This window comes from Furipterus horrens, unplaced genomic scaffold (assembly GCF_987537825.1).
Source record: "Furipterus horrens unplaced genomic scaffold, mFurHor1.1.pri manual_scaffold_5, whole genome shotgun sequence".
Classification (NCBI taxonomy): Eukaryota; Metazoa; Chordata; class Mammalia; order Chiroptera; family Furipteridae; genus Furipterus; species Furipterus horrens.
The window spans coordinates 23,203,829-23,217,774 of NW_028327175.1; the positions used below are offsets into that span (position 1 = coordinate 23,203,829).

Consider the following 13,946-nt stretch of genomic DNA (forward strand, 5'->3'; position numbering starts at 1 on the left):
TGGCTTCATAGCGATTGCCAGTCCTGTAACCAAGTTGCTTCCTGTTCCTCACCTGGGAGGGGAATTCCTCTTCTCTAGGGAAAACTAGTTTCTGCCTCTTATCAAAATGTGAGAATGAGCAAAGTGGCAACAACCCTGTGAAATGTTTCACAGCCCAGGAGGGAAATGGCCGCTGTAAGTACCATGTACCTTTCTTGCCAGGTTAGCTGGCTTTTGTTTGCTGCTTGTTCAAGGTCAGGAAAATCATATCGCTGCTTTGAGTGCCATGCTTTTAGTAATTGTGTGAATTCTGATAAATTTCTTATCCAATATTGATTCACTGCTTTTGAGAGTTTGGTGTAGCAGAGAAAGCAAATAATGATCGAGAGGCCTTACATCTTCATTAATTAGTTTCTTTGTTAATTTAGTAAGACTTTCTTAGCGTGGGGCTGGGAATGATAATTTGATTAGTGCCACATAATCGACTTCTGGGATTTTTGACTTCTTAAGGTTGAAGAAGGATTATCAAAAGTAAGGTGTTTTTTTTGTTGTTTTTTGTTTTTGTATTTAAAGTTGAATTAGGGTAGAGGTAGATCCCATAATGGTAATGCAGATACAATATACCTAACATAGTAAATCCGCTTGTTGCGGTGAGTCCCCCACGCTGCAGTATCCGCTGATCAAAACACAGAATCTTGGATCCCAGCATAAGTTTTCCCCTAAAGAAATTTCCGTCTCATTCCTCTGAAAATTGTTTTCTGTGGAAATATGCTGCCACTTTTATAACATCGCTAGGAAAATAGGTTTGATGTGTACAACTTTGATTCACATGGTTCCAGGAATGCAAAGCTCTTGAAGACCTAATAATTATTTGATTTAAGCAAATAAGAAAACTGGTTTGAAAGGTTAGTGAGCCTTGCTCAGTTCTGGTTTCCTCATCTGCAGGATGGAATAATGTTCCCCATACAGCCCACCACGCCAGGGTTTCTGTGGTCAAGTGGTATATTAATTGGAGGATCGCTGCTGGTGCTGCACACGCGTAAACAAGGCTGCTACACAGCAACTTGAAATTCTGTGTGTATAATCAACAGCAGATCTTTGAAGGTTGCATGATAGAATTTTAAAAATTTATTAATGTTTTTAACATTTTATGGTTATTTTTGACTTTCGAAATAATATATGCTTAAAGGAATTGAGATATCTGTTGATTAACATCTATGAAGAGTCATTCAAAAATTAAGGCAATATAAAATATCTAGTTAATGACTAATTAATGAGAATGAAATTTAACTTTGAGCTTCCTGTCAGCCAAGGCACAAGGGGGAATACAATGCCCTTCCTACTTTGTTTTCTCCTTAATCACTGTATTTTCAGTTTATCTTGCCTTTATTCCTTTGGCACAATGTAGGCCATGCCTACATTGAGTTATACAGTTGTCAATTTACAAATTTATAGTCAAAGCATGCCATTTCTTCTAGAGAGATTCACTTTTCTCCCTTCAAAGCAAATTTTAAAAAACATTAATCTCGTTGATCCAGGTTCAGTGATATTGCATAGCAATGGATGGTGGCTGAGTGAAATAGGTATCAATTATGTGCCTGTCCCACATCCTCGTCTAGCTTCTCCTCCTCTCTTAGAGTGACAAGTGGTATGTCATTCTCTGCAGGAGACAGAGGGTCTCATGTTGGCTGTAATGCTGATCTCCCCACTGTCACCAGGCTCTGTCTTGCAGATAATAGTGCTTCATCAGCATGTGTGACTTTTACCATCAGAGGAGAGAGAGGCACCTTCTCCTTACAGCCCTGGCTGGCTGCCACCTCACCCCTCTTCCGGGTCTCGGTTGGTTTCTGTGCAATCTCTCAAATAGTGAGAAGCATTTAGAACAACCTCAAGGGTCCATAGGTAATAAACCCACTCTATTTTCTTAATTAAATAAGCACAGCTTGAATGCCCCCATACCATAGACAGGTAATGATTTTTGAGTCTGCTGTCACACCTTTTATTTTCTTTATGCAGTATTGATATTATGAAACATGAGGTAATGTTCAGGGTAATCACATTCATTAACACATAAATGAATTTCTTTCTGTCCTTTCATTGTTGTAAATCACCTCCCCTGTCCTGTTGCCCTTTATTTATATTTTAAGCTGCAGAAGACAGGGCTTGCCTGGAATTGAGTTTTGTGGAGGGCTTAGCATGCTCTATTTGTTTTGTCTAGGTATTCTGAAATCTTTTTCAGGTTGTGGAGGGAGGAGGATAGGTTTTCTAATTTATTTTTTGTAGAATTAAATTACCTGAAACTAAATATATTTAATCCTGTCTCTAGGATGCAGACTTTCTCTTGCATCCATCCCTTCTTGTTCATTTTAAGTGCCTCCCTGTCTGTCTGGTTTTTAAAGTATTTTCTTGTAAAATATGCACACGTGCACACATGCACACACCACACCACACACACACACACCCTGTAACAAAAACAAACAAAAGCAACTTTGTTGAGATATAATTCACCTACCATGCAATTGACTAAAGTGTTCAATTCAGTGGTTTTTTTGTGTATTCACAGATGCGTACAACCGTCACCACAGTCATTTTTAGAACATTCTCATCACCTCAAAAAGAAAGCCCATCCATTTTGGCTGTCCCCCACTCTTGGTCCCCATCCCTTTCGCCAGCCCTCAGCAACCACCACTCCACTTCCTGACAGTAGATTTTTTATTCTGGACATTTTATTTGAATGGAGTCAGATAAAACGTGGTCTTTTGTAACTGGTTTTCACTTGGTATAATGTCCTCAGGGCTCATCCCTGTTGTAGTTTGTTCCTTTTTTATGAGCAAACAATACTTTGTTGTGTGGATACATCACATTCTGTATATCCATTCATTAGTTGTTAGACATTTGGGCTCTTTCTGCTTGAAAGCACCCTTACAGCAGCAGCTTACCTGGTCTCCTGACTCACCCTCTTTCACCCAGTTCCATGCAGGACTTCGAGAATCATTCTGTATCTGATTTTACCTTGTAAATAATACTACTTTTTGTATGTCTTCAAAGATACAGAGCCATATTGAACTTTTTCATATCACACATATGGGATTCTTTCCTTCTTTTAATGCAGCCTAGTATTTTTCTTTACCTTTTTTCTGGGCTGTCTCTTCCTACCACCCACAGCACTGCCCACTCAGTGGTGACCCAGTTGTATCTTTCTGTACTTTTCTGTATATGCATTCTTAGACATACTCATGCACAGGTACATAAATAAAGGAGGTTTATTTGGTGGGGTCATAGTTTGTTTTACATAAATGAGATTGTTGTAATTTCTGTGTCTTGATTTCCATCTTGTGAAAAGCCTAGAATTGATTGGTGTATCTTTACTCTGGTTCTTTTTTTTTTTAATGGCTGCGTAACATTTCATGTTGTGCATGACATCAAAACGGTTTCCAGTTTTGCCATTGCCAGTAAGGAGATCCTTCTACAGCATAGGTCTGATCAGGTTCATCTCCTACTCCAGGCCCTTATCTTGAAAACAATGGTCATCTAGGGTGAGCCCTGTGTCCGCGGTCAGCCCAGGTCCCTCCCCACCTCTCCATGTTCTCTCTCAGACTAACTACTGAACATGCCAGGTTCTCTCTCTGGCTCTTAGCGTTTGTTCATGCTGTGTTCTCTGTGTTGAATGGCCCACCTGTTCAAACATTGAATTGTACTTGTAAGAGCTCAAATGTAAGAGCTCAAACTCTGGGTCAGACTTGGGTTCAAATTCATGAGATACCCATATCCCTCTTCAGTATTTTTCTCTATCCTTTATTCCCAAGGAAGATAATTTTAATATTTATTATGGTTTTGTATTAGGCTTTCTACTGTAATTAATGTTTAGTGTATCCATCACCCTCCTAAATTTCAGGGTCCTCAAAAACAAAATCCTGGCTGTCTGAGGTTAAGCAGTGTGTAGAGGGCAGGGGTGTATGGGAAATCTGTACCTGTCTCTCTCAGTTTTGCTGTGAACCTAAAACTACTGTAAAAAAAAATTTTAAGTCTTAAAAACTATGGAGACAGTAAAAAGGTTAGTGGTTAGTAGCAGTCGGGGGCTGTAGGGATGAATAAGCAGAGCATAGAGGGTTTTTAGGGCAGTGAAGCCCTAAAATTAATGAATGGGTATATGAATTAATGGTGGGTATGTGCCATGATGCAGTCACCAAAACCTAGAATGTACAACAAGAGCGAATCCCGATGTAAGCTGTGGACTTCAGCTAATAACGACGTGTCAATGTAGGCTTATCAGTTAGAACAAATTCACGGGGGCTGGTGGGGGCTGTTGATGAAGGGGGAAAAAAATCTAGCCCTTACCTTTTTTAAAAAATCCTACCCAGAGCATATGTCACAGAACCTTGCCTGTAGTGGTGTTTCTTAGTTTAATATTCAATAAAGGGATTACGACCAGATTCCTGTGTCTATAATTGCCCCAGCTTATGGCTGTGACTTCCAAAATTCACCCTGTCACCATCAAATCTTCAGTGTTAGTCCACTGCGGTCAGTCTCTGTGGGAGTGCCCTCCAGCTCTGGAAAGCTGGTTACCCATGAAGAACTGGAGTGTACTCGCCAGTGTTAAAGGGCATCATGCCTTTAAGTTTGTGACCTGTCCAGTCTCCAGCTGTGTCATCTGTGAACACTGAATTCACCAGGAAGGGACGTGGAAACTCAAAGGAGAACCACCAGTGTAAATACAGGTTTACCCCCCTTCCCATGATGGTGGTGGGTTGCCCCTGGAGACAATCTACCTATAGATCCCCCTCCCCTGGTTAAATTTCTGTGAAGGGGCAGAAACACAATCACAGCGGGCGCCTGGAAAGAGCGTCCACGCCTGGTGGCTCCCTCCCCTCCCCGGGCTGTATGAAATCCTACAACCACACCACACTAATTAGCCCGAGAATGGCAGGGGTTGTCATGGCAACCGAGCACTTTTTAAAGCACAGGAATGGTGTTCATTATTGTTCAGTGTCTTTAGCTGTGGCGAAAAGGTCAGTGTGGCAGTTGTTTTCCATATGAATTCTGGCCCCAGAGCCAAACTGAAAGTGGATGTTGCTCTCGGAGAGGCTGGAAGATGGTAAGTGCACCTGAACTTTTGGGAGGGGGCAACGCTTGAGTGATATATTTGAGCATGTTTTAATAACCAGTGCCAAGCTGAGGGATTGTACGGACTTTGTTCAACAGACATTGTAAGAAAAGGAAGGAAAAGCAGAATGGTGAAAGCTTGAAAGGTTTTTTGTTTAAAAAGTTTTGAGATCATTGAATGATTCCCTGTTGAATTAGGAGATTTTCTGATTATGAATTTAACAAAGTTGACTCAGTCTGCTGCCTTATTCAGAGTTTGTTTCATGTTAGCTCTATGCTGGTCTTCGCTGCTGGTCGGGTTAGAGTCCCAAGGAAATATAACAAGCATTTTAACCAAATGCCCTCAGAACAGTTACCTCTCTCCATTTGTTAATCCAAATATCAAGGTAGAACAGGGCAATTTTGTTTGCATATTTTTATGTTTTTTCTCCTTTTCTAAGGCTCTTTGAAATAATCAAGACTAATAACCCATGAGCCACAACCCTTGGCTTGTTCGCCCTAATTTGTTGGCTAGCCTCCTGTAGAATACTGCTGAGTAAAGACAATTTGACGAGTGTTTGTAAAAAATTAAATATAAGTCAGCCTGCTGGAGATGACAGCAGCTAGTCCGTGAAAAGCTGTAAGGGAAATTTGCAAAGCAGTCTTTAAGTTTGTTTTTTGTGAATTTGGAAAGCGTACAGAGGAACGTGGCTTTCAGCCTAATTTTGTGTTAATGACTGACTGTGTTTTTATGGCTTGCAAATTTGAGCCACTTACCCTATTTTGCACTTTTTAACAATGCACTTATAGCTGATGGCACTACTTTTCAGCCTTTTTATACACCGTTGTGTAGGATAACACAATCCAAATTAATTAAAGGGAATGGGTGTTTGAATTAAAAAACAGATCAATGCCCACAAAAAAGTGAATGGGAAGTGGCCTATTTTTGGGCTTTGCTCTAAAAGACTTATTGTCCTGTGAGCAATGCCAGTTTGTTTGGCAGCCAAGTGGATAAGAGAATACATTTCAGAATGTTAAATCTTGGTTTGGTTTCCTCTGCCTTTGATTTGCATGTTCTGGGATTAATTTATTTAGCGATCATGGTATGGAGCTCTCCATAAATGGGGTATTTGACTAGAAATTGAGAAAGTTAAAATTCTTTATTTTTGTTTCTATTTTCCATTTACCGTCCTCTACCCTGGTCCTCACTGGGTCACTGTATTCTTTAATTGATGTTTAAAAAGGAAATAAAGTGATATTTGTATGGCACTTCAGATTCTTTGGAAAACACCGTATTAAATATGATGATACATTTATGATATTTGTAGAACAATCAGAATTGAAACATGGCTATTAATATCAAAGAATTATTGGTATATTTTTAAGATTTGATAATGGTGTTGTGGTTCTATTTAAAACTGACATATTTACAAATGAGGTGGTATGTTATCTGGGATTTGATTTTTTAAAAACCCAAAAGCAGAAAGTAAGTGGACTCCCAAATGGGGCAAGATTGACAGGGTGATGGTTGCTGAAGGTCGGTGATGGGTACCTGGAGCCGGGACTCATTTCCTGAGGTTTTTTTTGTGTGTGTAAGTTCATTGTGTGTGTACAACAGTGGTGGGTGGCCTTGTTAACCTTATCTTCCCACCTTCCGCATGTTTTAGATGCCAGACCAGTTTGACCAGGCGGTTGTGCTAAACCAGCTGCGGTACTCTGGGATGCTGGAGACCGTGAGGATCCGCAAAGCCGGGTATGCTGTCCGAAGACCCTTTCAGGATTTTTACCAAAGGCAAGACAGAATTGAACAAATCCTCTTCTATTTCAAAGGGATTGGCAAAAGAGGGAATGCCAGCAAAAGGTGACACTGGGCCCTTTGCATTGCAGGTATAAAGTTCTGGTGAGGAATGTGGCTGTGCCCGAGGATGTTCGGGGGAGGTGCATGGCCTTGCTGCAGCTCTATGACTCCTCCCACAGCGAGTGGCAGCTGGGGAAGACAAAGGTAAAGTGCCAGAAAAAGAACAGCCTGCCGGGCCCCTAAGAGATAGAAGTTAGAGGGGTACCACAGGCTTCCGTGTTCTGCTGACCACTTGTTTTTTAAACGTTGGAAAGATACTCTTGCGGTCCTGCCCAACATTTTTTGTTTGCCAAACAGTATTTTATTGAAAGTCCCTCACTTTGTAGGGACTCTGTTTTCGTTGGGGAACACATTGAAACATCAGATCCTAAGTGTTTCTGTCTGTGTGTTCACTCAGGCAGCCAACAAACTTTCGCTGATGAGAAACTTAAGTGCCAGGCAGCCTCCAGAGTCCAAGAAGCTGTTTCCTTGCTTTTTATATTTGCGTATGGTGGTGGGCAGAGAGTGAGCTCTGGTCTCTTCCTTTTCTTACGAAGGCACTAATCCCGTCCTGGGGCCCCACCCTCCTGACCTCATCTCTGTTTAATTACTTTTAAAAGGTCCTGCCTCCAGATATATCATCACTTTGAGGCTTAGGACTTCAGCCTAAAACTTTGGTGGGGACACAAACATTCAGGCCATAACATTGACCAATGTGAGATCAATAACAAGTATTTCGGCATCATCTCAGGGCCAGTCAGCTAGGGAAAGTATGTAATGGACATTCTCTTCTGCTCCTGAGTTACTTTATCTGGCCAGGGGTTTAAGGTACAAACATCTAACGGTAGAGAAGGCATGCAGATTATCCGTTATCTATTGCTGAGTAACAAACTACCACACACTTAGTGGCTTTAACAATGCATGTTGTTCATCTCACCGTATCTACAGGTCAGGGATCCAGGCGTGGCTTACTGGATGCTCTCCTTTCGTCCAGGGCTGCCTTTCCTTCTGGAGCACATGTCCTCTTCCAAGCTCATTTGGTGCTAGAATCCAGTTCTTGGCAGTTGTAGGACTGAGGTTCCTATTTGCTTACTGGCTGCAACCGGGAGTACTCTTTGCTTCTGTTCATTCCCCACCCCCCCAGTTCTTTACCATGTGACACCTTCCGTAACCCTCCCACAACATAGCAGCTCACTTCCTCAAGGCCAGTGGGAGAATATCTTGCTCCAGTCCCCTGAGATAGTTTTATATACTATAACATAACATATTCACAAATGGATCATCCCATCACCTTTGCTATATTCTGTGGGCTACAAGGAATCACAGGTCCTACCCACACTGGTCAGAGTAAACCGGGGCAGACTCATTGAGGGTCACCTTGCAGTGTTCCCTCACAGGATTATGGGTGTCTCTACCTGGAATTCTGCTGCTCCCTCCTTACTCAGCCAACTCATCCTTCAGGTATCGACCTACATGTAGACTTCGATAAGAATCTATTTGACATTCTTCAGTACATCCCATCCCAAAAGCTCACCCCAATACTGGGTTAAGCCCTCCTCTGTCATCTTACATCACCCAACTTTTGGCCCTGTTGTAACATGGTTCATGCTGTCATGCTATCTTGTCATTGTCTATTGACTTCTCTACAGTCCCCCAATGGAGAATGGAGAATTATTTGTTCTACACATTGCACACAGTAGGAGTTGAATCAGTGGCACACAGTGTCATATGTGCAATCACTCAGAGAAGCTCTTGGCAGTACAATGTAGTTTGCTTTGATTTTTTTTTTCCAGAAAGATAATTTATTCTTTATAAATTGATATTCTCCTCCTGTCTCACTGCTTTATATAGCAGAGTAACATCAAAGATCATTATGCCTTAGCCAGCCAGTAATTGTCTCTTCTGTGCTCTGAGGATTCAGTCCAACTTCACTTACAACTTTCATTATGAAAACCATGCCGAAGCAAGGCTTGGGACCAGGTGTAGCACAGAGGATACAGGGATATAAAGACATGGACATTGTCCTCAGTTTACTATGTTGCTGGATGATAAGATATCCACATCCAACTGGAAGCTCCTATGTTATCATCTCTTTTAAAGAATATGAACATAGTTTCTCCAGGGGAAAGCTCATTACAGATTGAAATGGTCAGGGAAGTAGTCAGAAAAAGGAAATCTTTAAAGAAGACTTAAATTGTAATTGGTAAAAAGTTGGAAGAAGAAGTAGGAAGGAAACTTTATCAATTCACAGAAACATCAGGAAGTAAATGTAAATAGGGGATTTGGATTGTGTACACTAAATAGCTTTGACCTTAACTGAACAATGTTTGACTTATACACTATTGTGTGTTTTTGGTCAGTATTGCTTCTAGAAGGTCTTTGCATTTAAAGCCTTGGATCTCTGATGAGCATCTGGATTTTCTGGTAAAGAAATTATCATCTTACTTAACCTGACAGAGGGAAATATGGTCAGCGTTGTCAGCTCATTAAACATGGCACCAGATCTGAATTAGCCAGCTTATAAAACCTATTTAGGCAAGAATTCCTACCTGCTTGGGAAACACTTCTCAGGAAGGAAGGAGGCCTGTCCAAACCTCCGTGGAACAGCCGTGGGGGGGATTCTGATACATTTTCCCACTGAGAGTTGAGTTGCAGGTGACTGAGGTGAGCTGCTCCCCTCTGTGTTCCTGGTTTTGATTTTTTCTTCTACCTCGTGACTCTGGCACTTTACATTTTTCTGATCACCTAGATCAGGGGTCCCAGCCCCTGGGCCATGTACCAGTACCGCGAGGAAGCAAGTGAGTAAAGCTTCACTGGCATTACCACCTGAGCTCTGCTTCCTGTCTCCCTCCCCACCCCCTGGTCCATGGAAAAGTTGTCTTAAATGAAACCAGTCTTTGGGGCCAAAAAGGTTAGGGACCACTGATCTAGACACATTGCCAGACCTTTTCGCTCTGTTTTGTGGAAATGAAGCCTACAACTGGTATTTTTATAAAGACATCTTATTAGAATAAGCCATAGGCTCTTGAGCTATCTGAGCTGAGGATGGAAAAGCGCCTTCAATTAAAAGAAGGGCATTCATCAATTATGAAATTGTTCATATTGGATATTGAGTCACATTTAGCAGAGCAGCCGCTGGAGCGTGTGCCCCTTTCTGTGGTGCCTGCTGAGGACAGCGCCTGTGCTCGCCGCAGGTGGGTCACGCTGACTTGATCTTGGCCACATTCCGGGAACATGGGGGTGTGACGATGACTCACCACTGGACCGGGAGCACTGGCCTCACTTTCTGTGTGCTGTTGACTAAATTTAGAGTGATGTTCTTAATGAAGCAGAGTCCAGTCTGTAAAAGCATTTTGTTCCATTTGTTTGCCTTTCGGGTTAGTGGAGGAGAATGTGAATAATTATGCGGAAGTACAGTATTCCCTCACTCATCGCGGGTATTGTGTTCCAGACGCCCCGGCGAAGTAGTAAGAGGTGTGAGATGCTATTGCTTCATAAAGCTTTCTCTTTGTTCATCTAATCAGTGTGTTGGTGGTTAAAATCAGCACTTTTGTTTCATAATGTCACCACTAGGCTTCCCAGGATTTAACTTTGTTGCTTTTTCTTTATTTTTTTCCCATTTTTTTGTTGTGGTTCCCCAGTTGCTCTCTACTTCGTTACTTTTTCTTTTAAACACCCACCAGAACAAAAGCATTAGTGTTAAGATCCTTAATACCAAAAAAATAATCTCAAAGAGAAGTCTGAATAGTTCTTTAAAGTCCAGTGTTGATGAAAACCGCTTCTGATCCATGGTTTTGAAAAGCAGATTCAGATTTCTGCAAACTTTTCATTATCAAACAAGGCTTTACACTTAGAGCTTCTGTCCTTTATTTTCCTTTCGTGTGTGTGTGCGCTAAAGATACAGTGTCTTCATGCATCAACAACATGTTCATTGCAATTACAGGAAGACGATTGTACGAAAAATTATTTTAGGAGAATTATTTGTGGAAGTTTTACACGTGCTTGGAAATCCAGAGCAAGAGTAGGTAAAGCTGTGAAACCCACGTTGTAGGATTCTTTATTCCCTTTATTTGCCTGAATGTCTTAGAGGAGGCAGAGCGGAGAGTGTGGGAAAATGCCATCAGGAGAACAGAAGCATCCATTATAGACCAGAATGATTCACAGGAGCGTAACTAAAAATCATGAGTGATAGAAGGTGTCATTCCACTCTCTCCCCCAACCAAAATGCCCTCATGCTGACCGTTAATAGAAAAGCATACAACTCTTTGATACTAGTTTATTTAGGGAATAATTCAGAACTTCTTGTCCATGGGTTAAATCTGGAATTGCATCATTAAAAGCTGCTTTGATCGAGGGAGGGTCAAAATTATTTTTTCAAAAGTATTTTTTCATCCCTGACTGGTGTGGCTTTATTCATTTGGGAGTCATCCCACAAAGCGAAAAGTCGCCAGTTCGATTCCTGGTCAGGGCACAATCCTGGTCAGGGTGGGTATGAGAAACAACTGATCTATGTTTCTCTCTCACGTCAATGCTTCTCTCCCTCTCTTTCTCCTTCCATTCCCCTCTCTCTAAAAATAAATAAATAAATCTTTAAAAATTATTTTTTCAAAAATTTGGAATTCTGGTAAAAGTGCCAGTTACCAGACGCTTATTTCATAAGTATAAGATTAAGAAGCTCATTCCCTGAAACAAGCCCCCAACACATGGCTGTAATCTATTTAGTCCCAATTCTGGTGTTCTTGTATTGGTTGAACTGATATGTAGCTTACATGGGTCAGTTCTAATTTCAAGCTCAGTGTTCAGAACTACATTCTTAATGTTAATTTTTTATGTGCATTGAAGTTTTTGAAGCTAGGATGCTCTGATTGTCATCACTTTATGGACATGAAGACGGGGTTTTCATGTGATAAAGAACATTTTGTAAATTTCTTAGATTTCTTTCCCTTCCTTCCTCCCTCCCTCCATCTCTTCCTTCCCCTCTTCCTTTCTTTCTTCCGCTCTCTTTTTTTCTTTCTGTCTTCCTTTCTTTTTCTTTCTATGTAGGGAGTATCTTTGTGTCTCATTATTATTTTATTTTAGGACTGCTGCTAGTCCATAAACTATTTGTCCTGGCCCGTGCTAAGATAAGTGTTCACAAGCTTTGATAACAATGTCACAGTCCTTTTACGCCTGTTGAATTTAATAATAACAAACATAAAATAAGACTTTGTTTTTTTCTTTCTAATAATATTTTTTACTATATTTTACAAATATCTTAGTCTGTGACAGATGGAAAGTTATTTTTTTTTAATGGTAGACAACAAAGGCAAATTAAGCAAATAGAATTACATCAAACTAAAAAGCTGCATAGCAAAGGAAACCATTAAAATGAAAAGAAAACCTACTGAATAGGAGAAAATATGATAAGAGGTTAATTTCTAAAATTAACCTAAAGAATTCATACGCCTCAGCAAAAATAAAACCAAACAATCCAATTAAAAAATGGACAGAAGATCTGAATAGACTTTTTTTTTTTTAAGAAGACATATAGATGCCAACAGGTATATGAAAACAGATACTCAATATCACTAATTATCAGAGAAATGCAAAAGCACACACATGCACACAAACACCCCGCAGTGAGATACCACCTTACACCAGTCAGAATGGCTGTTATCAGAAAGATAAGAAATAATAAATATTGGCGAGGATGTGGAGAAAAGGGAACCTTGTGCACTGTTGGTGAAAATGTAAATTGGTGTAGCTACTATGGAAATCAGTATGGAGGTTTCTCTAAAAATAAAAATAGAAATAGAACTACCATACAATCCTGCAATTCTACCTCTGGGTATTTATCTAAAGAAAACAAAAGCACTAACTAAGAGAGATACCTACACCTTCAGGTTCATTGCAGCATTATTTACAATAACCAAGGTAGGGAAACAACCTAAGTGTTCATCATTGGATGAATGGATTAAGAAATTGTGACACAATCAGATATTATCCATCCATAAGAAAGAATAAAGTCTTGCCGCTTACAACAACATGAATGAAACTTGAGGACATTATGCTAAGTGAAATAAGTCACATACAGGGAGACAAATACTATATATGTGAATCTAAATCAAAGGGGATTTAAATAAAAACAAGCTCGTAGAGATACAGAGAACGCATTGGTGGCTGGCCGAGGTGGGGGTGGACAAAATGGGTGAGGGGGTCAAAAGGTGCAAACTTCAGTTGTAAGTCATGGGGCTGTGACATACAGCATGGTGACTGTGGTTAATAATACTGTTTTGCATACAGTTCTCATCACAACAGAAGAACATTTGTACCCATGTGTGGTGACAGATGTTATCTAGACTTGTGGCGATCATTTTGTAACACATACTATTGTGGCTCAGGACAGGCCACCCCGAAGTATACCATAGGGACATACTGATTATTTTAAATTCAAGATACTTGAGAAACAGCCATGCAAAGAAGAGATACTCTCATTCCTCCCCCGCTTCTCCCCTAAAAGCAGCAGGTGAATCTCTTGTGTGAAAGTGTCCTGCCTGTACTAGGAACACCCCAGGCATCCTTATCACTGAGAACAGGGATCAAGGCTGAGAAAGGGACATCAAGAAACTTTATTGTGTGCTTTATTCCTTTGCTGCCCCAAACACAATCCCCTTTGTTTTGTCTCATCTTCATGAGAAATTGTTTCTGTGTCTAAAAATGGCATATAAGCAACCTGCTTTGGTCACTTAGGAGGCCCATTTCTGAGGCCTCCGTATGTACGTAATTATAGTTGTTTTTTCTTCCCGTTAATCTGTCTTGCGTCAATGTAATTGTTAGACCAGCCAAAAGAACGGAGAAGGATAGGGAGGAAACTTTTCCCTCCTTGACAATACAAATGTCAAATCCTGATCATGTATACCTGAAGCTAATACAATATCATGTATTCAATTATTCCTCTTTAAAAAATATAATAACAATGGCTCTTTCCCACAGAAGCTCTGTGCTTGAAAGCATGGCTGTGTGTGTTTAGAGCAAACTTAAGGAGGAGGGGGAAAGCTAACCCCCTACC

The 13,946-nt window shown here is 40.6% G+C and overlaps 1 protein-coding gene across 1 annotated transcript in view; it reads left to right on the plus strand.

Annotated features, from left to right (window-relative positions):
• Positions 1-13,946, plus strand: part of MYO10 (myosin X) — a 200,776-nt gene that overhangs the window by 156,814 nt on the left and 30,016 nt on the right. Inside the window, exons 20-21 of the mRNA XM_090276208.1 lie at positions 6,729-6,853; positions 6,949-7,063. Of these exons, the coding sequence (XP_090132334.1) occupies positions 6,729-6,853; positions 6,949-7,063 (240 nt within the window). The remainder of the gene's footprint in view (positions 1-6,728; positions 6,854-6,948; positions 7,064-13,946) is intronic.